The 27,387-nt window shown below is 37.8% G+C and overlaps 1 protein-coding gene across 9 annotated transcripts in view; it reads right to left on the reverse strand.

Annotated features, from left to right (window-relative positions):
- Positions 1-556: 556 nt before the first annotated feature.
- Positions 557-27,387, reverse strand: part of GTF2I (general transcription factor IIi) — a 75,773-nt gene continuing 48,942 nt past the window's right edge. For 4 of the 9 annotated variants that reach the window (XM_043530831.1, XM_037880109.2, XM_043530832.1 and 1 more), the window contains 21 exons: positions 24,334-24,517; positions 22,704-22,762; positions 20,363-20,434; positions 19,404-19,587; positions 19,005-19,063; positions 16,140-16,211; positions 15,403-15,586; positions 14,859-14,917; positions 13,973-14,056; positions 13,387-13,482; positions 12,477-12,542; positions 11,733-11,916; positions 10,994-11,046; positions 8,714-8,824; positions 7,803-7,886; positions 6,807-6,990; positions 5,504-5,532; positions 3,853-3,942; positions 3,260-3,298; positions 2,606-2,681; positions 557-1,082 (listed from right to left, as the gene is read on the reverse strand). In XM_043530831.1, coding sequence (XP_043386766.1) covers positions 2,623-2,681; positions 3,260-3,298; positions 3,853-3,942; positions 5,504-5,532; positions 6,807-6,990; positions 7,803-7,886; positions 8,714-8,824; positions 10,994-11,046; positions 11,733-11,916; positions 12,477-12,542; positions 13,387-13,482; positions 13,973-14,056; positions 14,859-14,917; positions 15,403-15,586; positions 16,140-16,211; positions 19,005-19,063; positions 19,404-19,587; positions 20,363-20,434; positions 22,704-22,762; positions 24,334-24,517 — 1,952 coding nt within the window. In that variant the 3' untranslated portion in view covers positions 557-1,082; positions 2,606-2,622. Of the gene's footprint in view, positions 2,682-3,259; positions 3,299-3,852; positions 3,943-5,503; positions 5,533-6,806; positions 6,991-7,802; positions 7,887-8,713; positions 8,825-10,993; positions 11,047-11,732; positions 11,917-12,476; positions 12,543-13,386; positions 13,483-13,972; positions 14,057-14,858; positions 14,918-15,402; positions 15,587-16,139; positions 16,212-19,004; positions 19,064-19,403; positions 19,588-20,362; positions 20,435-22,703; positions 22,763-24,333; positions 24,518-27,387 lie in introns of all 9 variants that reach the window. The other 5 variants (XR_006286228.1, XR_006286230.1, XR_006286229.1 and 2 more) reach the window with 3 other exon arrangements.

The following is a 27,387-nucleotide window of genomic DNA, read 5'->3' on the forward strand; positions in this document are numbered from 1 at the left end:
TTACATCTCTTATGGTTCGTTAAATTTTAAAACGCTTACATTTGTCTTTTACAAGATGTGGGGAGCAATCAGAAAGGGCTACAGGTAACTTAACTCTCAACATACTAGGTCTTACAGCAGCTTAGTTGCTTAAGTGTCCATAACTGGTTCTAAGTGAATTAAAGGGCATCATCCAGCAGTCCTCATGTAAAACTCTCACATAAGTCCATGGGAGTTTTGCCTGCATTAGGACTGCAAGACTGGACCCTTCTCTTACATAAACTGTGTGATACCCTGATAAAACATACACTCTCTACTTTGAAATAATGGAACAAAATATACGAAAAGGCTCAATTTAAATTTGTTCCTCATCCACACACTGAGATACTGACCATTTCATAGTCCATTTTATTAATGACAGGTTTCAGAGTAGTAGCCGTGTTAGTCTGTATTCGCAAAAAGAAAAGGAGGACTTGTGGCACCTTAGAGACTAACAAATATATTTGAGCATAAGCTTTCGTGAGCTACAGCTCCAATGAAGTGAGCTGTAGCTCATTTTATTAATGCATACTAACGGTCAGGTGAACGAGTTCATCTTTTATTTATTTATGAAAAACATATGAATTGAGATAGATATCATAGGAAAAATTAGTTCAAATATACAGATAGTATTGTCCAATCAGCCATTAAGGAGAAAGAACCAAAAATCATTAATTTTTTTCCCAAAAACAGAAAATCAATGAACTACTGTAGGTATTTTTCTTCATCGCAAAAGCTGAGATGCATCCAGGCACAGTACAATTCTACTTTACTGGGAAATGTAGATGGCCTCTAAATTCCTGTTGATTTTTTTAAAATCTTAATTAATCCCTGTCATTTTTTCAGCATTGCTGCCTCAAATTTAATCCTTATAATATATAATCAGCCTTTCCAAATCTACAGTCACTCTTTGCTTTAAGTCAATTCACAGAACTGCTGAAAAAGTAGACATTTCTATCTAAAAGTACAAAAAGGGTTTGTATAGAAGGTACTTCTCTTATACAATTATATTACACAGCTCAGGACAGTCCCAGCAAGCTCTTCTCCAGACTGCATGCTTCTGACTAGACAGAAAAAAAAGTACAAAGGTGAAGTTAGTTTCATTGCAGCTATGTATCCTATTGTACATACTAGTACTTGAGAAATTCGTGTATATCTCTTCAAGTCCTCATTTAGGCTATGATTCGTGAAAGTACCGAATCACATGCTTTTCTGAATAAGAATGGGCTTAAGTATGTGCTTGAGTGTTCTCTTAACCCAGGCATTTCACTTGATGTAAATTCTCTGTTGAATCCATTAGGTGGGCACAATTGTAAAATAGCAAGAGTGACAAAGAAACAGAGACCAAATTCTGCAGCCCTTACTCAGACAAAACTCCCACAAACTTCAATGGGAATTTAAACCAGATGAGGTGTGTAGAATTTGGTTAATAGAAGTTACAACAGGCCTTTAAACATCTGTTCGGTTAAGTCCATCTCCCTGAAAAGAAAGGATTATTCCCAACATTTTCTAATGCTTTGTCTAGTCTATCTTAAATATTTCAAACAATGGAATTTCTACCATTGAAATACTACTTGACCAACCAACAGATCTCAGCCGTGGAAAATTTTAATTGATATCCAATCTCAAATTATCAGCTTTGTGATGAATATAGTCAATAGCATTTTCTTACTTTTAGAAAGGGAGATCATAGCATGAATGTACTAGACAAATACAACCCATCTTTATGTCAATCAAGTTGACAGATGTTACAAAAGTACCAAAGCTCAAAACTAAAAAAAGCTTGGTTGAGAGCTTTTTAATAAGTTCAAACTTGGAAAAATAAGTGCAGCTGTAATAATTCTTAATATTTAGCATTTTTTTTGAATGGTTTATAACAAAGTAAATCCTTAAAAGTAAATTATAACTCTGCATATTTTTATTTGTTGGGATAACACCATAACTAGTACAGTTTCAACTGCCACCAGAATTCTGTTATGAGAACGAGAAATGGAAAAACTAGCTCAAATAAAATAAGATTTACCCTGAATCTTTGTCCCAAAACTTGAACTGAGATTTTTCTGAGGTTAAAAGAAAGTAAGAAACAAAACTTTTAAAATGAACATCAATCACATTTTTTTTTTTAATCAAAGCTAATTATTGCACCATGTGTTTCTCAAATTCAGGCAATATTAAAATGAAGAAGAAATACCATGCTTAATTACAATTTAAGGCTATACCAACAACATCCTTTGCACCCAAGCATGTCAAAACTCTTTACAAACATTAATGAATTAAGTCTTAGATCGACTTAGGTATGTAATCATAATTCATTTTTATTTATAGGTAGTACTATGGCACTCATCAAACTAGTATTTGAATGCCTCACAAGCTTTAATTAAGCCGCACAGTACCTGGGTGAGCCACAGACAGACAAAGGGACTTGCATAAAGTCACAGGCCAAAGCAATGACAGAGCCAGTAAGAAAGCGCTACTCTCCTGACATCCAGCCTTGTGCCTTAGCCATACGACGTGCATTCCCTATAAAGAGGTGTAAAACACTATTCCCTAATAACTATTAATTTTGACAGATACTAAATTATTTTACCCTAATATTGATAAGGTCTACCACGTTGGATCTGGCTCCTGTTTTATTTGAGAACTTTCTTCTGTTTCTGCTATGTCTGTTGAAAAAGAAACAAGAATTCTTTCTACAAAAGTTTCATTAATATCAATGACAGTATTGCACAGGAAAAGTCGATAACTGCTGAGTGAATATTAAGAAAATATCCATGTATCTTTTAAAATTCAAATCATGAAAACGATTAAATAGCAAAACGGCACTCAAAATGGTGCACTTCTATGGAAAATATTTTTTTCTCTGGTGATGGCAACATTCAGTCATGTAAATTGTGGGAAAAACTGCTTTGAATAAAGACAGACATCATTTAGGATATAAGCCATCACTCAAATGCACACCTACGCAAAGTCATGACTTATTAAGAACAACAATTCATAAACTTCATTGTAAAACAAAATCTGAGTAACAAATTTTTACTGCAGAGTAAATTTCATATAGTGGCTGTATGATTATCATGCAAACCAACACTTCATGCAGAACCAGGAAGGGAACCAAAAGAGAATGACTTGTGTTTTGATTAAACACCACTTTATCTTTTTACTTTTATTAGAAGTGATGCAACCTTATTCAAAATCACCAAAAAATAAATAGTTTTTATAATAACTGACAGCAGTCACTTACCTTCTACAGATACTTCTATTTGGCTTGGTTCAGCTGGCTCTTAAATTAAAAAATATATAATAAAATTAATAAACATGTAGTTTAAACAATGTGCATAAGATAAATATTACAGCAAGTCTTGGGAAAGCTCATGAATATTCTCTCCTATGATCACTTTCAAATATTGTGTCCAAGATACAACAATTGTGACCTGCTGAAGATAATTAAAAAGTAAAATCTGATGTAGTAAAATAAATGATCTGGAGAAAGGGGTAAACAGTGAGGTGGCAAAGTTTGCAGATGATACTAAACTGCTCAAGATAGTTAAGACTAAAGCAGACTGTGAAGAACTTCAAAAAGATCTCACAAAACTAAGTGATTGGGCAACAAAATGGCAAATGAAATTTAATGTGGATAAATGTAGGGGGGAAACACCTCTCTTTATACAGAAGAGCATACACTCTTTCAAAGTAAAATCTGGAATATCAACATCATCAGTCTTTGCATTCCTAGAATACAGACTATTATCGGGCAACAATTTCATTAGGTAGCAAGCCCTATAATCTGACTCCTATCACCCTTCAAAAAGCGATTTATTACACCTCTACATTCACCTTGTACTACTGGTGCCGGTGCTGGTGCTGGAGCAGGAGCCGGTGTTGGTGCCTTGGCTGGTGTTTCTGATTCAGTTTTCTCCATCAACTCTGAGAGAATAAATACAGTCAATTGTTTAGGTTTAAAAAGAAAAGGCCCCTCAAACTGTCAAATGGCATCTATATTTTATTATATGTTCCACCCGGTGAACCTGTTGCATAAACAAGTTATATTCACAGTAACTGAATAATAATATACCCTCTTCTGCTCAATAAAAGTGTTTTCCACTTCTCTTCCCTCAGAACCTAAAGATTCATTATAATCCCCTGAGCTAACATCACCCTTTATAATGCTAAAAAAGACTGGTTTTCAAAGGATAGTATAAAACGAATGGCAAGACCACTAACATTACTGAAGCAATAGACAAATCTCTCTGTATCTAGACACCTCAGATTGCCTTGACCATTGAGGACGTGATGGCAGACATTTGTATGGGAAAGAAATAGGACCTGATCTTATTATCAATCTCCTTCCAGTGGTGGAAGAAAATCAAGCGTCTATCAGCTGCTCTCAGTTGCCAATGACGTGTTATGCTATTGACTCCTGCAGTTCTATGTAGCAGTGGACAGGGTTGCTCTTAAGTGGGTCTTTTCTTCCCCTCATACATTTCTCTGGAGCCCCTGCCAGGAACTGCTCTTCCGAATGGAGGGCTCTCTTTCGGACAGTGACACAGGATATATGGGGCCAATGGGAGAGACAGTGAGAAGATCCTGAAGGCACTGTAGTCAGTAGAGCACACTGACGCTTCCAGCTGATATAATTGAGCATCTTACCCAGTGTAAAAGGGGTACTCAGCAATGGATGAGAGCTGGCTGACTGAGGCTCAATCCAGGTAAGAGAGAAGTAATGCTGGTAGGGGTTTGCCCTCCGAATCTGTAGTATATCAATGGCTCAGCGCCTGACAAGGGATGCTGTGCTACCAGAGGTACTGTTTTTCAAATGAGGCTTAAAACCAAGGTCATGACTATTTTAGATAACTGAAAACACCTGGGCATTTTTCACAATATTTGGGTGTCCTGGCCCAAGTCCTAACTGGGTAATTACATTCTGTCTCCCTAAATTCTCACCTGAACACATAATTTTTCACTCCAATTTTTCCTTTGTGTGGCTATTGAAAAGCTCCTGCATGTCAACTGCTATTGAAATGCAGCCACACTTGAGGTGAAGAGAATCTTGTATGAGTCTGTAACTGGGCAAGTTCTAAACTAGCGCTGAGCTCATTTGGTTTTGTAAGTCATAGAATCATAGAATCTCAGGGTTGGAAGGGACCTCAGGAGGTCATCTAGTCCAACCCCCTGCTCAAAGCAGGACCAATCCCCAATTTCTGCTCCAGATCCGTAAATGGCCCGCTCAAGGATTGAACTCACAACCCTGGGTTTAACAGGCCAATGCTCAAACCACTGAGCTATCCCTCCCCCCCCAAGGTCCTTCCATAAATAAACCAAGCATGTTTACATTTCCTGACTAAGTACTAAGGAAATAAGTTATCCATATTTAGCAGTTAATGCTCTGGACCTTCTGCCACCCTGGGATAATGCTACAATAATCTAGCATGCCCTGTGGAGTGATACATTGAATAGAATTCAAAGTGACAAAAAACTGAATACTTACGGTTGTTAATCACAAGTCCTGGAAATGGTCTGTTAAAAAAAACAAAAAAATAGGAATACTTAATGCTTTTAAGATCACTTTTACTGTACAATCTCTCTCTCTTATGAAGGGCCTCACCTGAGGCTTCAGAACAGAGCACAGTAAAAGGAGTGACTGCAATAGTCTCGCATAGTTCCGCCTGGAGCAGAGTGGTTTATCCAGCAGACTGTGTCAATTTTACATCGATAAGAAGGTGCAAGTTCTTCCTTCAACCAGTTGCTAAGAGAATCAAATCTTCACTTGGGCCCAAATACTGCATGTTTTTATATTGATCAAAACTCACAAGCTCAAAATCAATCTTGATTAAGAGCTGCTCTAAATTCACTTTTTAGAAACTCCTTGCTAGCTAACAGAACTGCTGGATTTGATCGCTTGCAAACCCGAATAGAATCTAAGTGTTTATGTTTTCACTTTCTTGACTCATCATCTGTACAGATTCCAAAATCTCATTTATTCCACAGTATAAGCAAAACCATTTATCTCTTGATTAAACTAACTTCCAGGGTAATCATCATATTTTATCAAAAGACAGTACCTGAACTGATTTTAAGAGGGACACATTCTCAAGAATGTTAGGCAAAACAGTAACTGAAAATCTTAAACTTCAGGAATCCAATCATGTACTCATGACTTTTAAAACATAGTCATGCTGATCTGGAAATTTAAACTACTACAGATATACAATTTACTGTTAAGAACAAACAAGCTTGTGGATCTACGAATTCTGTTGTGCAAAGGAAAGAATTCTCAATCTAACAGCCTTGACAGCAAGGTCCATAACTGTTTGAATAGCGATAGGCTGTACCATAGGAGCAGGTTTCAATTGGTGTGTTAGAAATCACTTACAAGTCAATTTTCAGAGAGGTAGCCGTGTTAGTCCGTATCAGCAAAAACAACAACGAGGAGTCCTTGTCGCAACTTAGAGACTAACATGTTTATTTGGGCATAAGCTTTCGCGTTAGTCTGTAAGATGCCACAAGGACTCCTCGTTGTTTTTACAAGTCAATGTAATCAATGTTCCTATGTATGCTTACTCCCAAGAATTTTCATGTTAATGCTGTGCACCCTCAATTATTTGAATTTAAAATAACCTCAACTGCTTGTTATTCAAAACAGAGTCGATGCCTCCCCACATTTATTATATTGAAGATTCCCTCAATTTTCTGAAACACTGATTTTTCCAAAAGTATTGGCTATTCCCATGACATCTGGATAATCATGGTTACATTATATAACCAATGACAGTAAAATGACAGTCACATACCGAATAACAGTAAATTTGATAAACTCTGCTGATTCCAAAATCCTTCTCATGGAGCTGATTTCCAGATAACTGGGAGCTTTAAATGCCACTCCAGGAGGCATTCCATCCACCACCACACAGCCAGGGTTTATGGTGATTTTTCTGTATGGGACTTTCACAGGGAAATTCATACCGATTGCTTCACCTAAATAAGAGACGCTGTGATTTGAACTGTGACCCAAGTCTACAAATCTCAGTTTACAAATACTCAGGGCAATAAGAAAATCAAGTGATGTGAAAACAAGCATTTAAAATAATCTCAAGTGCTATAACCTTAAAATGCACTTGCCATTTAAACATTACATTGAGTAATTTTCAAATGAACTGTGTTACAAGCTACACTCATGAAGGTTACGGTTCACGAGAGTCACTAGTATCCAACTATCACAGTTCAATATATAAAGGACTAAAATTTAGGTTTTATAAAAATAAATTATAGAAAAGAATACTCAGACATTTTAATGAAGGGAAAAAGTGTTTCCTCTCACAATGAAAGCAACACAGCCCATTGCTAGTGAAGAACCAACAAAAAGAAACTAAGTAGGCGAATTTCATCATCCAATCTGAACACAGTATAAAAAATAAAGAAAAACTGAACAGTGAAAGGATAAATAAGACTTAAAAAATTCTTTCCACTTTAACATTTTAAGGTGTTAACTGATCAGGACTGTGTAGCTTTAAGCAAATTTTGGGTTTAAAAGTAAAATATTTATTAATCTATAATCACAGGAATTTCTTAGTTTAAAAAACACAAAACAATTTAGCCCTCAAACTAGATTTCTGTGGAAGCTGGGGCATATAATTACAGATTAAAAAATTACATATTGGTTATATATACGGTACAAAAACATCAACTGTAATGGCTATTATATACTATAGGTTATACTTATTTAAAACCAAAATGTAAATCACTGGTTATTTTTAAAGCTATTTCAAATCAGAAATAAAAAAAATTACCAAACTTCCTGCTGAAGAGATCATTTACTTGTTCTCTCAGTTGTCGAGCCTTTTCTACTTTTGATAATCTTTCACTTTCATCATCTGAAAGAAATTGTCAGTGTCAGGATTTAGCAGGTGATTTTCCTCTTTAACTAGTGCAGTACTGACTGCACGAGTGCTTATTTAAAACAAGAATAGATGTTTGCTTTATTAAGCACTTAGTAATCAGAACAAAAATAGGCCTTTTCACTGTTTTTTTGGTTATAGCAGTAATGGAGGATTTTGTAAATATGCGAACTATAAAAAGTTGCAGTTTTAAACAAGCCTGAAAATGATTTCAAAATATTTACAGGACAATGTTAGATTTATTAAAAGGAGAAAATTTATTGAATAAACCCATTATTTTAAGTAAATGAAGAGACAGTGTAAGACTGGGGACTGAAATCCTCTATTTAGCCACAGTGGAAGCTTTCCCACACTACCTAACCAGTGTAATTTATCCCTGAGCTAAAGTGACCACTTCTGGGGAAAAGAATCTCCGTGATAATTTAATCCTAATTCTGTCTACTGAGACTGCCAACAAGGTTGCAAATTAACGCTTAATTTAGCATGTGATGGGGCGGGGGTGGTGCAGATGTGACCACCTGCAAATAGGAACTGAACTGAGATTCATTTTTCTGCAGATTTTACTAAGTAGTACACAATCATAAAAGTTTAAAAAACCATCAGTGTGACAACAGTGCAGACAGAGGCCACTTAAAAGAGGCTATTAAATGATACTCTTTGTAGACTGTACTATATATAAGACAGGATGAGCCAAAGGGCAAATCAGGATGGGGGGCAGGCGGTAACATTAGGCAAAGAGCTCCTGCCATGAAGAATGAGAGCTGTAAACAGTAAGCAGCAGTAAAATCAGAGCACCCACCTACCTGGTATAGTCACTTGAATGATGTTAAGATCTTCAACCCCTGCGGCTGTGTTCACCACTGGCTTTGTTGTGGTGCTTGTTGTATTTGATGTATTGGATGAACTGGTTTTTCCTTAAACAGAAACAGGAATTTGAAGTATGAGCAAAATGGCTGAAGATGGGCTAACACCTTTCCAGCATATAAAAAAAAAGGAAACATTGGGGGAGAAACAGATTTGCAGCAAAAAAAAAAAAAAAAAAAAGCAATTTCCAAAAGGACTTAGTATAAATGACTATGTCCCTTGACTGTCAATGTCACTTAGGCTCAGAAGTGCTTAAGTCATTACTGAAAATGGGACTTCACTTCTAAAAGTTTACCCTTCAACTATTTCTTACAAACTACCAAAGTCAAGAGAAAGGGTTAATGTATGTTACAAGGGCCTCTTTTTCTTTGCCTAGCAGGTTTTCCGATGACATTTTATTTTTAAAAAAGAATGTGTGGATATTTTCATGTTTTGGTCAAAGCAATAAACTAGAGCACTCAACTTCTAGTAACACTAGTAAACAATATTGATCAAAAGAACAAATAGTGGAATATTAAATTCTCACCCACATAGGAAATCTTTTATTGCTGACTTTAATGGAGCTATGCCTACAACAACTGAGGATCTGGTCCAGTATGTTTTGTTCCTGATCCTGCTCTCACCGACACTACCTACCTTTACACTGGTGTAACTTCACTAACTTCAGTGGAGTAATCAGGGGTGGGCAAACTTTTTGACCTGAGAGCCACACTGGGGTTGCGAAACAGTATGGCGGGCCGGGTAGGGAAGGCTGGGCCTCCCCAAACAGCCTGGCCCCAGCCCCCTATCCGCCCCCTCCCACTTCCCTCCCCCAGACTGCCCCCCTAAGAACTCCTGACCCATCCAACCCCCCTACTCCTTGTCCCCTGACTGCCCCCTCCCCTAACCATCCCCCCAGGACCCCATACCCTATCCACCCCCACCCGGCTCCCTGTCCCGTCTGCCCCGCTCCCAATCCACACCCCCGCCTCCTGGGACCCCCAACCCATTCATCCCTCCCCCACTCCTTGTCCCCTGACCGCACCCTTCCAGGACCCCTGTCCCTAACTGCCCCCCCAGGAACTCACCCCCTATCCATCGTCCCTGCTCCCTGTGCCCTCCCGACACCCCGGGACCCCACCCCCATCCAACCCCTCCTGCTCCCTGTCTCCTGACCGCACCCCCCACCCCCCCGAACCTCTACCCCCATCCAACCGCCCCCTGTCCCCTGACTGCCCCCAAGATCTCCTGCCCTCCCTCCCTCCCCTTACCATGCTGATCAGAGCAGCAGGACATGGTTATTTGAAAGCCTGGGAGGTGGGCGGGCGCAAGCCGCGCTGCCGGCATGGCTGCGGAGGAGAAGGGATCGGGGCGAGCCCCCCCAGCCGGGAGCTCAGGGGCTGGGCAGGACGGTCCCGCGGGCCAGATGTGGCCCGCGGGCCGTAGTTTGCCCACCCCTGGAGTAACCTCTGATTTAAACCACTGAGCGTAGCATCAGGTCCAATGAATACACCCTAGAAACCCAACTTCTTCTATGGAATACCTGCTCCAGGTCACAATTTGGGAGTACAGTATGAGCCATTAACCAGTGCCTCGATCCTTTTCATTGGATTGACACGTGGACTTTTACAGCTCCCTGCATTTTGCTCCCTTGTCAAAGCTGCATTACAAGTTGGAGTCGGAGCAAAGTGGCTCCTCACACCTTGGAGGGCGCACTCCAGCACTGTAAAGCTTTACCTGACCCACAGCCTCCTACTGCTTTGAAGGAGGCATTGTGACAGCCAGTGCAAAGGGATCTGAGTCTTTACATTATACAAAGCTGACTAAAAGAACAGGAGTACTTGTGGCACCTTACAGACTAACAGGTCTCTAAGGTGCCACAAGTCCTCCTGTTCCTTTTGCGGATACAGACTAACACGGCTGTTACTCTGAAACAAAGCTGACTGATAAACAAGAAAGCCATTACTGAAGCTGCATTGCTGAGCTGAGGAACTAGACAGAAGAAGTCAAGAAAATATAATAGCTTTATAGCTCCTCAGAGTAGGGACATATCTTTATCATATAGGTATACTAGTGGCACCATAGTTAAGGCTGTGTCTTGATTTCTACTTGGATAAGACTTTCCAGTGAATATACCGTGAAGTTTTCAGGAATTGGTTTACACTGGGCAACATTCCTGAAGTGTGAAAGCAGCCCAAGACAGATCACCATCCAAACTCCTTAGCTGTCGTAAAACTTACTCTGGGGACTTTTAGCAGAGCTTTCCTTAATCGCTGCCTCGAACATCTCAGGCCTGCAGATGAACAGATTTGAACATTTCACATAGAACAGTAAAATTACACTCAATCCATCATTTCCATCCAACAACAAAGGAAATACTAGCTGTCAAAACTGAGTGGTCAGGAGAGGGAGAGCAAAGTTAGTATAATAATGCTAGCCAGGCTGTTACACAAAGTTAACAAGACAACTGATCATTTTGGTTTTCTACCTTCACCACAGTATAGCTGTCAAATCCCTAATATCAATGTTTTTACTCTAAAGATCAGGGGTCGGCACCACCATGTTGCAAGACAGACACTTGACAAAATTCTGAAAATTGGAGTTTGTGTCATCCATCAGAAGTTTGATTTAACATCCTTACTCCTTGCTGCAGTGTTGGTGACCTTTTAGCTACAAATGACTTAACTGCAAAGCCTGCAGCTCCCACTAAAGGGGAAATGCAAAGTCAACATTAAAATCGAAATAAGCCCAGAACTGTGTGCTGCTCCCCATTAAGCAGGCTTTGAGGAGCATTCAGCGTAGAAAAATGTTAACATATCCCTCCCCAGATCTGAAAAATCCTCTGACGTTTCCCGGTTTGCTAGACATTTCAGTATATATACTAGTGTGGTTAATGGAGGAATCTAGCACTTTTCAGGGCTTAATCTTTGTTTTTTAAGCTTTGCAGCTCATTTCCATTGACACACACTGTTCTCTTACTTTTTTATGATAAATTTTATCTTAGATTTGTTTCGCAGGATCTTCTCCAATCTTGGAATGCCAAAAGTAGATGGTCGGCGGAATGGCACCCCCTCAGGTAGTCCTTCCACGTAGAAATCCTCTGGGTAGGATTCAAATAACGCAAATGGGACCTTGACAGGATCTTTAAGCCCCAGAGCTTCCCCTGAAATGAAAGAGAGCATTAAAATTACAAAACTAGTATTTTATCCTGAAGAAGGGAGTTAGGTTTCCAGCACTGCTGGTGGGCAGAAAGTGGGCCATGCTCCTCCGATACCTTCCACATACACACAAGGGGGAAATCTCAAGTCTGCAGTAAATCAAGCAAGCGCCTCTTCCTGAGAGAGAGTGTTTGAGTCCCTAACAGCACAGCTCCTCTTGCAGCCATGTTGTCTGGCTGAGCAACAAGGAGTACATAGCAATATGGAACTAATGGGTTTCTGGTGGACCACAGGATGTCTGTGGATTTTTGAAGCCAAACCCCTGCACCACTCCTCCATTCCCAGCCTTACGTGGAAAACTTAGGGGGAATCCGATCATTTGGAATTTTCAATCTGCGATGTGAGAATCAATCTCCTGGGAGATAACAGGGCCCAGAGTCTGCAAGGCTATTAAAGCCTTTCAAAATCTGTGTACGAACAGCACCATCAGACACAACGTACACGCCTAACTAAGTTATCTCATCAAGCTCTAAAAGATACATGTTAAAAAGGTTGACATGCTTACCACATTTTTCATTAAAAAGATTTTCAACTTTTTGTTTTAGATCAGTAATTTTGGCATTCCAAGCCTCTGTCAGGAAATCAGAAGAGTTAAATGAGCATTTGTATACTTGTATTGAGCAAAAAAATCTGTCTAGGAACTGTGTATTTATATATATATTTTTAAATATTTACAACAATTGTTTACCAACTACTATGAAGTCAAAAATGAACAAAATGGCTATCACACACTAAAGAGCATTGAACCATTCCCTTTTAACCCTAACTCATATCCACTACTGAGACTCTTCTCCCTGAAGCTTTACAAAAGATCTCAGTTAATGAATGAACCAAAGAGTCAACTGTAATGAATTCAACAGTGATATATTACAGTTCTCAGAGGCACACAGAGTAATCTGAGCCAGCACCCAAACTTTGAAAAGGCCAGACATGCTATTTCCTTGAGAAATGTGATCTCGATACTAGTTTCGTGAAAAGATAGATATTTATCACAAATCAATACTAATCCTTCTAACTCCATTCTAAACTTTATTACTAAGCAAAAGGAACGGTTTTTGTGTTTTACGTTTTGTGACTATCGTGTTGATAACCCTGCACAGGGCAAACACACAACAGGGAGGAAAAGTTAAAACTCCTACACATGACTGCCCCAAATATGTCTTCTAAAAGCAGGGAACTATGGTCAGAGACCTGCTCTCTGATGATTACTGTGAGCTGCAAATAGCCTAATCTTCTGAGTTCTGTGATATCTATCCCGATAAATGCTTTTTGAATTTGCATGTAACTCAGTCATCAAATGCAGAATGAAGATATCACTGTTAAAAAAAACCCTCTCTACTATTATCAAATCTCAAACTTCCAAATATCAAAATTAACAAAGACTATCAAGACAGATTAAAACCCACAATATTTACCAAAAGAAAACTCTCTTCCTCGTGGCTTGAAGCCCATATTGGATCCATTGGTTTGAGAATTAGTTCGAACATCTGTTGTTTGTGGTTTATTAGGACCTGCAGAAATGAACACACACTTTTTAATATTTAAGAGCGAGAGAGAGCACACAAGTAACCATCTTGTGTGAGAAACAAAAATGATGAAATATGGCAATTGATTATAAGTAAAACAACTGAGTCAACAGTGGAACAAAAATGCTGTTTAGAAGTGCTTTAAGGATTGTGGAATTAAAACATAACATACTTTAGCACCATTTAGTCATTGTCCACCCTTCTGTATTATTTTCCTTAAAACAAGTTCTCATTTCTCTCTTTGGAATGAAGGATCTAAATGTATTGTGAAACAATCTTTGACAGAGCCATCGTTCTGTCTATAATTTATGTTAATCAGAAATGAAAAACAGAACTGCTATCGTGAAGTTAAATTGAGTTTTCTACACAGGACCATTTTTTAAAATAATATAATTGTATTGTGGATGAAAGGTCTTCTGCAGTTACTATTACAAGTTACTTTAATAAGAATATTCCCTAAAGGAAGATTTCCTACCTTCTTCAACAGTCACCTCAATCTCTGGAACCTTTGAATTGCTTGCAGGACTTCTTGCTCTCTTTGAGCTCTTTGGACTCAATGCTACAAATCAACAATACTGTTACTCTTCAATAATGGACATACTGCAGAGATCCCAAAAGACAGTATTTGGAAACATCCCACAAACAAAATAATCTGACATATAATGTGTATTGTTTAATGGTGTGCTTTATAAAATCAAAACAATGCAGGTAAGATCACAAACTTTAAAAAGTGAATTTATTGCTTGTGAAATAAGCAGGTCTGACAGACACTCATTCAATATCCACTACATATTGTGAGAACTACATAAGATAAATACAGGTAGTATCTTTGGCATACTGGTTTGAAATGGAATTTACATCTTTGGTACTTTTTATTATCTAAATCCAAAAAGTTAATTCATTTTGATATTTATAAAGATCTTTATTTTGTAAACAACTTGAAAGTTTCCTTAAGAAATTTGATTTTTTTTTATTTTTTAAGTTCCAATTTACATACTAGATGATGGTGTTAACAGTAAAATCAATGAGAATCAAGAGCTTTGTCATTTGTATAGTTTACATCCTCCAGATTTGTGTTGCTCCAGGTCATAAAATAAATGAATGGTATAATTGGTGTGCTCTTAAGCAGATATTAATGTCTGACTTTTGTTATATTTCCCAATGTTTTAAAAGAATATAGGTTTTGTGTTTTTAGGAAAACCCTTTGGGCCAGATTCTACCACCCTTGCTTGTGTTAGGTAGCACCTCTCTCTGTCAGTAGCCCACACAGTTTTCAAGTACTAAGCTGTTACTCAGCCAGGTCAGAGAAGCAGAATCTGGGCTTCTGGGGTGAGGGCAGTATGGAATGTTTAACCACTTACCTTTAGTGTTTACTTTACTAGCCAATCCAGCAGGCAAATAAGAAGTGACAAGCTCTGGCCTAAAAATGTAAAATATGTTACAGAATGCAGTCTAATAATTACAGATACAAAAAAAAAGTACAGTGAATTATTTACATATTTATTGGGATTCAGGAAAATTTATATAAATCATTGTAACAGTCTTTTAGATCATGAAGTATGGATGAGTCAATGTAAATTAATAGGAAAGAGTTCCAAAATCTAAGACTAAGTACCTTGCTTTTTGCATTTACTCTAGTGGGAAAAATGCTTCAAGATGTAAAACTACTATCTTCCCTAGATACACATTGCATGACACACTCCAATTACGCACATACACCTCATTTTGTGAAATTTAATCAGGAAGGCATGTCCTTTTATCAGAGAAAGTGAATGTGCTAAAATATGTCTTTTATAGATAAAACAAAGTGAACTTAGGCAGCATTTAAAAACCCAAAAGCCCCAGGAAGAGTTTCATATAATTTTTAGCAACCAGCAGCTAAAAATAACCAAATGATAAACTTACTTTTTAACAATAAATTTGATTTTGCCACTTCCACGGACAATTCTTTCAAGGCGTGGAATTCCAAACCATGTGGGACTCCGGAAGGGGATTCCTTCTGGCAAGCCTTCCACGTACAAGTACTCAGGATTCGATTCAAATACAGGGTAGGGAACCTTCACTGCCTCTGAAAGACCCAGGGCCTGGGCTGAAAATAAAGATGATGTGACAAGCTCAGATGGAAGGCATTTTATTTTAATAGTTCTTAGTAAGGTTGGCATTTTTATTAGTTATAGTGGCAGCAGCATCCCTAATCAGAATCAGAAAAGGATGAGAGAAGGGGTTTAAAACAACTTTCCCACCATCATTCCACAGTTTGGAATCACTGCATGTAGTGATTTTGTGGATCTTACTAGGTAGGATCTTGCAATAATTATCAATCTAGGTCCATGGTACCTGCTACTGTTTTATAAGAGTTCCTTTCACCTAAGGATCTCAAAGCCCTTTATGAATTTGCATAAATGTCATTAATCCCCTTTTTAGAGAAAACTAGACAGAGAGAGTACGGATATGACTTGCCTCATGTCACATAGCAAGCCACTAGCAAGAGTGGGGAATAAAACCCAAGACTCCCACATCTGTTGTTCTGTCACATTTTTAATATTTGTTTTAATTTATTGTGCACCACAATTCTCCTTGAACAGAAGATTGTTTTAAAACAGAGTAGCACTACAACACAGTTTACTTAAGGTTTAACTCACCAAATTTCAGATTAAATATCTCTTCCACTTGCTTCCTTAGTTTTGTGATTCTGACATTCCAATCTTCTTTGACTGAAAATCAAAAATAGATGCATCTTGGGTTACTGAGTTATTAACAGATATTTGGGGAAAAGTGGTACTACTAAGCATATTTCTTTTATCACTGGAGTCTAAACTATTAATGCAAAAATTGTCTTGCTTTCTAAGGTGCACAATCACAATTTGGTATAGAAGGATTTACACGTGTTCTGCTTATTATGGTAACTGAAATTATATACAGAATATACATAATAATGGGAAAATATGTCTAAGCATGATTATAAATCTCTATCACTGCCCCCAAGTGTATGAACTTGTCCTTCAGGACCCTTAGCAGTGGGAAAGAATTATTTTAGTGGCTTTGACACAGCCGGAATTATTAATGATTTTAGCTCATGAGATTAAAAATCTTTAGAACAGAATATGAAGATTTAGAGCTTTGCCATAAATTTTGACTATCAAAAATAATTTAGTCTTGCTTTTTATTATAAATGAAAGTTGGTGACAGAAAGCAAGCCAGGGGCCAATTTTCTAAATTAGGTGTAGAGGGAGGGAGAGAGCACATTAGTGGAAATAAAAAATAAATACCATACATACTCGTTCATTAGCCCATTCATTTATAAGCTGACCCCCCAAGATGGATAGGTAAAAACAGTATGACCCTTTCATAAGCCGACCCTATATTTCAGGGCTTTGCAAACTTTGGCTCCCGGCCTGTCAGGGTAAGCCGCTGGCGGGTCGGGACATTTTGTTTACCTGGAGTGTCTTCAGGCATGGAGCCCCTCAGCTCCCATTGGCTGGGAATGGCGAACTGCGGCCACAGGGAGCTGAGGGGCTCCATGCCTGCAGACGCTCCAGGTAAACAAAATGGCAATGTATTAGACATTCAATTCAATGATTTCATAGAGTTTAAAATCATCAGATTTTGGTGTAAACCCATTTATAAGCCGACCCCCGATCTTTGATGTGTCACTTTTTTACCAAAAATATTCGGCTTATGAACGAGTATATACGGTACTTAAATATACTCATTTTATTCCCCAGCAAACAGTGCAATCCTAATTATTGATCATATCCATTGAGGACAGATAACTTGTACTGTAGCATTTTTTAAGAAGACATATGCATGAAACAAGCAATATGTACACAGGATCACAAGCTCAAAATCATATTTCAAATGAACAAATTATCTGGCCTGTTTTACTTCTAACTCCTTCAATTATGAAAACAAGGAATGTTCATAAACAACATAAATGGTGAAAATTATTACTTTAAAAGAGTTCACATGGACCCCAGCCCTGCAAGCATTTACCACAAGATTATGTATACAAGAAAGTATTTGCACGATCGGGGCCTTAACTTGGCAAGTGAAAAAAATATACTGAACAGCTGTATTTTTAGATTTCTAGTGCCACCACACAAGCAGCACAAGGGAGTATTGTCTGGGCTGAACACACATGAGGGGAAGTTTTCTATCCAACCAAAGAGCACCACATTATTCTTACTAACCAAAATAATTCTTGAATTTTTTTTTAAATACAAAATCAAAATGTTGCCCCCCTAAACTATCTGGTATAGGAACTATATTTATTTATTGCTCTGCAAAACTAACATTTTGAATTGTTCAAAAAATTGGTATTTGTGCTGAGACACACACAGTCTGCTTTAGCAACAATGGCACAGAGGACCTTCTCCAGTTTTGCCTTAGGACTAACTGCCAGGAAAGAATGATACATCCAGTGGTTTGCACTAGCGTTCCAACCCAAAACCAACATTTTTTCTGTGTGTATTTGTCTAACTTGTACCCTGGATATGGCTATAGGCAAAGTTTTGTGTGTATTTACAGCACTAGTCTTTCCTAGCAGCTGATGATAGATATAATAACCAGTGGGAAATCAGCATGTTATTCTGATCACTCTATTAGGCATGATTGCTGCATGCCGATTCTTCCAGAAGTAAGATGCTATTAAAGCAGTTTCTTTCGTCACTGGTATTGTTCATACTTATTGCTGCAGTTATCTTGTCAACCTGCCAGATAGTTGTACAGTAGGACAATAAGCTAGGGCTTTGGCAGTAAGACTGAAATTAGATGCTGCCTAACTCTGCACTGCAGCTTTCAATGGGCTACCCTATCTCCACGTACAAATCTTATCCCTGAAAGCCAAGAAAAATCCCCAATCCCTCTTTGATAAGGCATGGATACTATTGAACTGTAAACATTTGGAAGGAAAAGCAACCTGCATTCTCTACTTAGGTAAAACCTAACATTTGTTGTGGTTCTGTGGATTGAAAATTGTTAATACAGCCCTCTGACTAAACCAAACTGTGCTTTGTAAGTCATTAAAGTGATCAGGTACCAATCTGCACATACATGGTACCTCTAACCTGATGATAGCAACATGTTTTACAAATAAATTCAGTGTCATAACACTGCTGTTTGGTAGATATTGCGCCCAGGTGGGTAAATGGGGCTAGAGAAATCTAGTAAAGCAGGTTCTTTTCCCATGCTCATCACCATAGTATTGGAATACCTTCTAACAGTGCGATAAACAACAGGATCATCATCTACCATGAGGTATTCTTTTCTCTTTCTTCTTCATGAGTAAACGTGCATATTTTACAAAGATTGTGGTTAATTTCTAATCTAGCAAAACATGAAAGATTCCTTCAAATACAAATATATTCATTTAAAGAGAGTTTCTCTTCTGTATTTATACATATTTGGTACCACTTTTCTCATGCTTAGAGAGGTCAGAAAAATTCATTTAATTTATTTATTCTGCATATGGATATATAGATGGACCTTGCATACAGTATGCGTCCTACCTGGCGTATTTGATCTTGGTTGAGTAACTTCTGTTGGACTGAGAGTTAGTAGTTCTGGCCTGTAATTAGAAAGCAGGTTATCAAATTGTTCTATACAGTCTCTGAATAATGATTTTTTTGTTTGTTTTATGAATCTATGTTTTGATTTTAATATTATTTATTTCAAATTGTCACCAAAATGGGCTAGTTGCTATATAGATATTTAGGAAAATGACGGCCTAAACGGCGAACACCAATTTTCTTTGCAATGTGAAATATCTTCTGTCTGCCTGGTACCAGAACTCAGAATGCTTTATGGCATTATAAAGCTGAAAGCTTTTCTTTTGCTTCAGTCAGTCAATCAATCTCCTGGCCTTTTCCTCTTGCTTTTTCAATTTATGCACTAAAACGTTCACCTACCTTTTGATTACAAATTTTATTCTGTTGCCCACTTGAATAATCTTTTCCAGCCGAGGGATTCCATACCAGGATGGGCTCCTAAATGGAATGTTCTCTGGCAGACCCTCCACATAGAGATCACTGGGGTGTGCCTCAAATTTCTGGTACGGGACAGCCTTCGGCTCAGTGCTCCCTAGGGCCTCAGCTGTTAGAACAAAAGAAATTCAACAAAATAAATCCAATGATCGATCAGTTCAGCCAAACAGTTTGATTCAGCAAAAACTATATCACAAAGTCTCTGGGCCATCACAAACAGTAACATTAGGTACTGGCATAGCAAAGAATATTCAAACCCACTGGACTCCAAGTTGAAGACACAGAGTTTAGTGGACTAATTATCATAGTGTCCCATCTGATGTTCAGTATGTAGACCACCAACAGTGCCAGATTGAAGATTAATGCCAATGGGTTTGCACAGGAGAAAAAGTCAAAGCAGGATTGGGCTCAAAGTGATTTGAACTTATTTTCAGACAGTATCACACTTTCAGTGGTTTCATTCTTGACCTGTATATGTTCCTAAGTAGGCTGGGGAAACAGCATTCAAATTCAAGCCCGGAAATGCTCAGCTATTAATCCTAACAGTGCCACTGACATTATACTGTACATGGAAAAAAAGGTATTTGCTTTACCACAACTAGAAAGAAAAATCCAAATGCAAAAGGAATCAGAACCATAAAAGGCAACTTTACAGATGAACTTTACTGAACATTTACCCTTTTGACTAAACATTACAGCAATAAAAGATTTATTTTTGCTTAACAGTCAGGATTTCAAGCATTTGGAAAATTTTCATTCAAGAGTTTCATCCACTTATGCCTCAGAAGGATCCAATAAAGCTTTCTTAAGGATAGCTAATATGAAATCAACCTACTATGGATTAAAAGCCACAAAGGAAGTTGGAATATTAGCAGTGTACTTACCAAATTTTTTACAGAAAAGTTGATCTACCATCTTTCTTAATTTGGTGATTCGGGCATACCACTCTTCTTTCACTACAATTAACAGTAACAGAACAAAGATAACATTCCTTAATTATTTTGATTAACCGCAAGATTGTAAAGACAAGTCACACAGTTGCTATTCACTAACACTATACAACATGGCATGGGTTATTAGTTTCCCCAAACATAAGGCTATCAAGAGATCTGAGTACACCTTATTTGTCTTCATATTACTTCTATTAAAGCCTTCAGTAAAACAGTAAAAGGGGGCTGGCTTTAAAATCACAAAAGCAACGATACAGTTATGTTTTTGCACTCTATCCTTAGCGTATCCTGTGCCTACAGCCACTTGAATTTGGTCCTCAAAGCTGGTGGGTGAACAGGTTCACAACAGTAGGTGATCTTTCTTTGCAGATGACCTACAATACCTTCATGCAATTGGTTAAGGATGGAATGACATCCTTAAATCTTATTTTCTGTTCAAATATTACAAAAATAAGGGTTTATTTTTCTTTAAATACTAATATACAGCTGCATAAAGAACGCTACACAAGCTTCACCAATGCAGTTTCTTACTCCTAGCCTCTCACGCCTCTGGACTCAGGAACTCTAATATTCCCAATTCCTTCTCTCAGATCAAGGTTGACAATGTGCATTTTTGGGGTGTAGGCGGCTTATATGAGCTACCATCGCTTCAAACTACATTACAATTTATATAGACTCTTAACATCTAGCTTTAGACAATTAGCAAAACCTGACCCTGAAGTGGAGACAGGTGGTAGGATAACAACTTAATCAAAACACATGTTGAGGAAAGTAATTTTCCAATTATCATTCACACAATGTTATATGCTTTTTTTTTTATTATTATTATTATTATTATTATTATTAAAGAAAAATAAGAGTAATTTTTTGTCTTCCAGGTTTGGGGGAAAAGAAACTGATCAATATAGATTCTAATGTTGATAAATGCTTGCATTCTTATCTTTGAGTGGAAATTTCTAGTATCTTTGAATGGGCTTCGAGGGGAGGCAAAAAACGCAGGAGTTTTTACCTGTTGAGAATATTTACCATTGGAGAAATAATCAAGTGATAATAGGAATTACCTTTTGCATTACAACAAAAGAATTGTCACATTCTCTAAGTCAGTCTTGCCTTATGCCAGTAGCCATGAAGATAACCAATATCACCATTAATATATTTTTGGCACATATCAGCCTAATCTCACACTTCAGTTTAAATACATCATCAGCTTAATCAAACATACTCTGATAAACATACCTCTCTAGCCACTAAAATGGGCTAGCCGCTAAAATCAACTGTGTAGATAGCAAGCCTGTCAAACTAATAATCAAATGATAGCCTCTTTACGTGGCCTATTTCATCTGATCGGTTAGCTCAGTAAGACTCTGAAAAGCACAATGTTCCTTGAAGTGAAAAATGTGGTACAGCCAGTTTAGCCATTCACATCTCATTTTACCTTCACCACCTGTGTGCAAAAGGTTTGGTTTAAATTCAGGTTCATACATGCACTGTTCGGTTTAAATTCAGGTTCATACATGCACTGTTCTGGGCCTCATGTTACAGTTTCTAAACACAATAATATCATCTGGCTCTTATGTAGTGCTTTTCATCAGTAGATCTCGAAGCACACCACAAAGGTGGTCAGGAACCAAATCTGTACGTGCTCATTGTGAATACACTTTCAATTACGGATAGGGCATAAATGGATACACAGCATTTTTTGCCCATTCCCATTTTGAAAATGTGGGTGAGGTATGTTACCAAGGGTTTTGGTTTTAAGACCATCTACGCCTTCAATATCAAAATCATCATTTGACAGACCAGACCATCCCACTAGTGAGTTTTTCAAACTCTAAATTTGAAAAGTATTAAGTTTTAATTTTTCTGGCTTGACAACAGTATTTCCAGACCAGCTGTTGTATAGACTTACAACGTAAGCAAACACTGTTTCATACAGGCCAGGGTCTCTGCATCTTAGTTGTCAGATTTATTCTCTTTCTTAGTCAGTTTCAATGTGGACTGAGATGTGAAGTTGAGAGGGGAATAAATATTGGGAGTACTGCTCACTAATCACAACAAATTTCCAGGAAAGTAGGCTTTTCATTTACTTGCTGAAAAAGCCTATATTTTTGAAAAACTTTTTTTCCAAAACCAAACACTATCTTTGCCGTGCATTTTACTAAAAAAACAGGTTGTGACAGGAAGGACACAAAGTGAATACAACTCATGCCTCTTTATATATAGAAGACATTCCATCATATTGCTGTTATGCAACCCAAAAGTTTAGAAGTCCTACCTCCTGCAGCTGGTTTGTCCAGCGGTGCATCTTCTCGTGTTGAATTCAAAAGTTCATGTCTGAAAATTTTTAACAAATATACATTCTTCAGCATTAACATACTGTCAGATATGTTTTTACCAAATTTATAGCATTTATAGGAAGTTATAGCATACAGCTCTGTAGCAAATTCTACTGTTAGTTACCACTGTGGGACCAGAACAGTATTCAGGATCCCTAGCAAACTGGTTATAGTCAATATCAAACCCTGAAGGCTCTTACTTGCCGAAAGAATCTTACTTACAGCTTGCCAAAAGAATTTGACAAATGTTTTTTTGCTGAGATATGCAGTTTTGTTGAAGCCAAAACATTTCACAGACACATACAAACTTTGATGGGAAGGTTTCTGGTGTCCAGGGTGGACTCTCCAATCCCCATCACAGAAAGGGGCATAAAGAGACAAATCAAAAAACTGACCTTTTTGATGTGAAAAAGATGTTTCAATCTTATTAATTATTATTTGTATTACTGTAGCACCTAGGTGCCCTAATCTTGGATCAGGACTGCAGAGTGCTAGGGACTGTCCGAACACAGAACTAAAAGTCTCTGCTCCAACGGGCTTACAATCTAAGTCCATACAATTTCATTTAGCAAAAACGTGCAAGGAAGTTCCTTCTTAAATTTTTTGTTTTTCTTCCCATGTGGAATGAAAAAAGATTTTCAAGCCTCCAAAGTTGCAGTTATAAAGAATGCTTGTTCTTCAGACAGCTCTAGTTACTACACACAACAAAAGTAATGGAAAGGTAACAGAACTGCTGTACTTTATTAAGGGTCTTTGGCTTGTGACCAATTTAGGAAGGGTGTTCAGATATTTTTTTCCCCCCCAAGTGAGATAAAGGTGGCAGATCTCAAAGATTATAATCAATTGCAGAACAGAGTCTGTGCTCTCATCACAACCTCATCTTACTTTCCTGTGGACAGCCACGAAAGGCTCTGCACAGATATCAGTGAAACAGTTTCCCAGATTTCCAGGGTATATAACACCAATGCTGAAGGGAAGGCAACATATGAAAACAAAACATTTTCGTCCTCAGCTAATTATGGGCTTGATCCAAAGCTCATGGCAGTCAATGGAGAGATTTCCATTAACAGCATTAAACAGGTCAAAATGGCAGTTGTCTTGTATCTGAGCTTCATTTATATTACTTGCACTATCACATCCGTCTGAAGTGAACCACCAAGCTATTAATGGTGAATGTCACACACCAGTCATTGGACAACTCGAAACAATATTCTGATAGGAAGAACAGATCCACAAAAACTTGAAATTCACACCTAGATCCTCAGCTGGTGTAAACTGGCCTAGCCCCCAAGTCTATGGAGTTATGCCAAATTACACCGGCCGAGGATCTGGCCCATGATATTAGAGAAAATTCTTCACCAATTGGGATCTTGTACAATCAGCATTGTGGTGTCAAATCTGTGCTTGAATAATGCTTTAGTGGTTTGACCGAAAAGATTCCTTCTTGCTAGCACTACAAAAGCATCTGTTGGTAGTAATTAATTTGGAAATTCTCAGAAATAGTGAAGAATTTTGGTTAGAGCACAGTATGAAGAAAGGAAGAGTGAAAATAAATGCAAAGCTCCTTACTTCTTAATCACAAACCGTATCCGCTCCTTGGCCAGCAGTATCCTCTCAAGGCGTGGAATCCCATAGGTAGATGGCCTCCTGAAGGGAATTCCTTCTGGAAGGCCTTCCACATACAAGTCTTCTACATGCGACTGGAAAAGTGGGTACGGGATAGACACTGGACCTTTTGCTTTTATAGCTTGAGCTTTAAGATAAAAGGAAAATAAAAACATTAGCATAGCTCATCACCTTACCTAACCTATTTGCTTGGCACTAATCTGAACAATATAAACACAAGCAGATAAGCAGGTAATAAATGCTTATTATAATCTCTAACCACCTAAACATTCTATTTATGCTTTATTTACAGTGGGAACTTTTCCCATTCTCTCTCTGACCCCAGCAAGCTCATCTTTCCCCACTTCTCAGCAAAAATGTAGTAGCAGAGACTGCACCTGTTACTGCAAGGTTTCATCTTACTTTGGTTTCATTTTCTGGTACATTGTAGAGTATCAAATAATCAAAACAACTACAAACCAAGTAAATTTTTTGACGCATTAATTCTCAGTTTGCCAACATGGTAACAAAAATTCAGTAATTCATAATGGTTTTCCAGTCTTTAGAATGACTTAATGAAGTTCTACTTTATTTCAACAGTTAAGGAATTGACTGAGCAAACACCACATTTCTTACAAGGCCAAGAACAAAAATGTGGTCTTAAAAACAACCAGTCTTCAAAAATAAAAAGCCAATAGGTCATTCATTAGTAGCAGATTCAGAAACTAACCTCAGTATACCTTTACAAGAAGAACATTAATCCCAAGTATTACCAACCAAGCGGTTTGGTGTGTTTTGTAGTTTGAGGTTTAGATATGAAAATTAGAAGCAAGGTTAACTAGGGAGAAAGTGTTTTAATAGACCAAAATCTGCTCTGGGGTAACCACATATACACCTCACTGACTTCAATGATGTATCTGAGGGCAGAATTTGGCCCTGAAAGTACAGACAGTAATGCAAAGAAACCATCCTTCTAAGATACCACCTGCACTACAAGACAAACCATGAGGCTTCTCAAGGAAATTTAGAGTTAACAATGACACTGCATACTTAACTGGTTTTGTAGCTATGTATTTCAAGACATGATGCTTCACACAGTCTATACTGAAGCATAGTATCTTAGAACAACAGTTAAGTTCATGAAAGCAGAGCACCATGTACCAGCTGCAACTCTTTCCCTAACTCCTTATATTGCCTAGATATTGCACAAGACTCAGTAGTGAGATTGCATGTTGTAGGCCTGATCCTGTTCCCTTTACAGGTAATAGGAGTTTTGTCAGAGATTCCAGCAGAATCAGGATGAGGTCCAATAAGTGATCCACTAACTAGAAGTGCGGCAATCTGAGTTAAGGCCAAATCGGAGGAATCTCAGCTGCGTTAATGACTTCTGAAAGTATATGGCGGTCAAGGCACTTTCTCAAGTGACATAATTCAATGTGGAGGCAGCCAGTCAGACATAGGCTATGTTCAAAATAATCAAGTTAGCTGTACACCAAATGCTTAATCACATTTTATATATGGGGAAGAGCCAATTGAGTATTTAAGGGCATTTAAATACACATCGTTTGAAGTCCTATTTTGAAAGACACATATTATTATTATTTCAGGCAGCCCAATGTGCAAGTTACACAAAAGAGGAAACTTTGAAAATATTGTTTATTAGTCCTATATTCTGCATAAGGTTATAAAAATGATAGTCTAGTTTGAACACAGTTATTGCTAATATGGTTTCAACCCTAGTATATATAGGCTCAAACTGGAACCGGACACTATACATATGAAGTGACAAAGATCCATCTGGAGAAATTTTTAGGAAATGGCATATTCAGAGATGATCTCCACAGAATGAGTCACATGGCAATCCATGAAACTTGCCACATATTATATTAATCCTTCATTAGGGAAGTTTTATTACAATACTACAGCTCTGCCAAGTAAATCAGTGGGTGAGTGGTGAGAAGCATCACAAACCCAAGGGAACAGCTTCAGAAGGAAAGAAATGTTTGTAAACTACAAATGGCATAGGGAAACAGAGATAAAGGTGCAACACCAAAATTCTGAAGGGTCAGATCACAACAAAGCATCAACCAAAACCAGCTTTAAAATAATAATAAGAATGCTATTTCAATAAATAACTAACAACAGGTAAGTTTTTACAAGTCGAAATCTTTATTTTTCTTAAATCAATAAAACGTTTAGCAGATTCTCTCATCTCCAGACAGAGCAAAGACATAATCAGCAGTACAGTCTGCAGTGAAGCTTCTTGATTTGGATCCTTACAAGGTTTGGTATTCAAATTCTACCGTAACTAGATTTTCATTTTTCAAATTAATCTGTATTCACCAGCTAAGGAATTGCGTTTACACTATAATACATTTGTACATTTACTTTACATCCAAATACAAAAAGATAATACCCAAAGTGTCAGTAGTAAATAATAATGACTGACATTTGTAAAGCACCTTTCACCTAGAAATCCTGAGTAATATTACAAAGAATAGGCACAGTTCTGGACATCCACAACTCATTGAACTGTAGGAGATGTGCATACATACAGGAGGACAGAATTTGATTCTGAATATGGGATCACTTTACCCTTCACTGATATGCAATGCAGCCACTTCTAGGACATAAGATGACAGATTTTGAAGGATGCACCATAAACTCAAGTATCAATTCAGACACATGGCTGCATGACTGTCCTTCACTAACTGAAGCTATCGGAGACTTTCAGGGAGGCTAAATGCAACCACTGAATTCAGAGTTAGGTGGTGCGACTGGGACTAGAACTCCCCTACATAGCACAACCAGGTATTATAAACCAGATTCTCAGCTGATTTATGTCTGTATAGCACCACTAAAATCAGGCCAGTTTAGTTAGCCATTATACTTCAGTTCAATGGTGCTATGCAGATTTATGCCAGCTGAGAATCTGGCCCTGGATATTTAATGACAAACTGGTCATAACTCCAGTTTTGAATGACATCCAAAAAGATACTCCCATTTTTAACAGTAGAT

This window comes from Chelonia mydas, chromosome 17 (genome assembly GCF_015237465.2).
Source record: "Chelonia mydas isolate rCheMyd1 chromosome 17, rCheMyd1.pri.v2, whole genome shotgun sequence".
In the NCBI taxonomy this organism is placed as follows: domain Eukaryota; kingdom Metazoa; phylum Chordata; order Testudines; family Cheloniidae; genus Chelonia; species Chelonia mydas.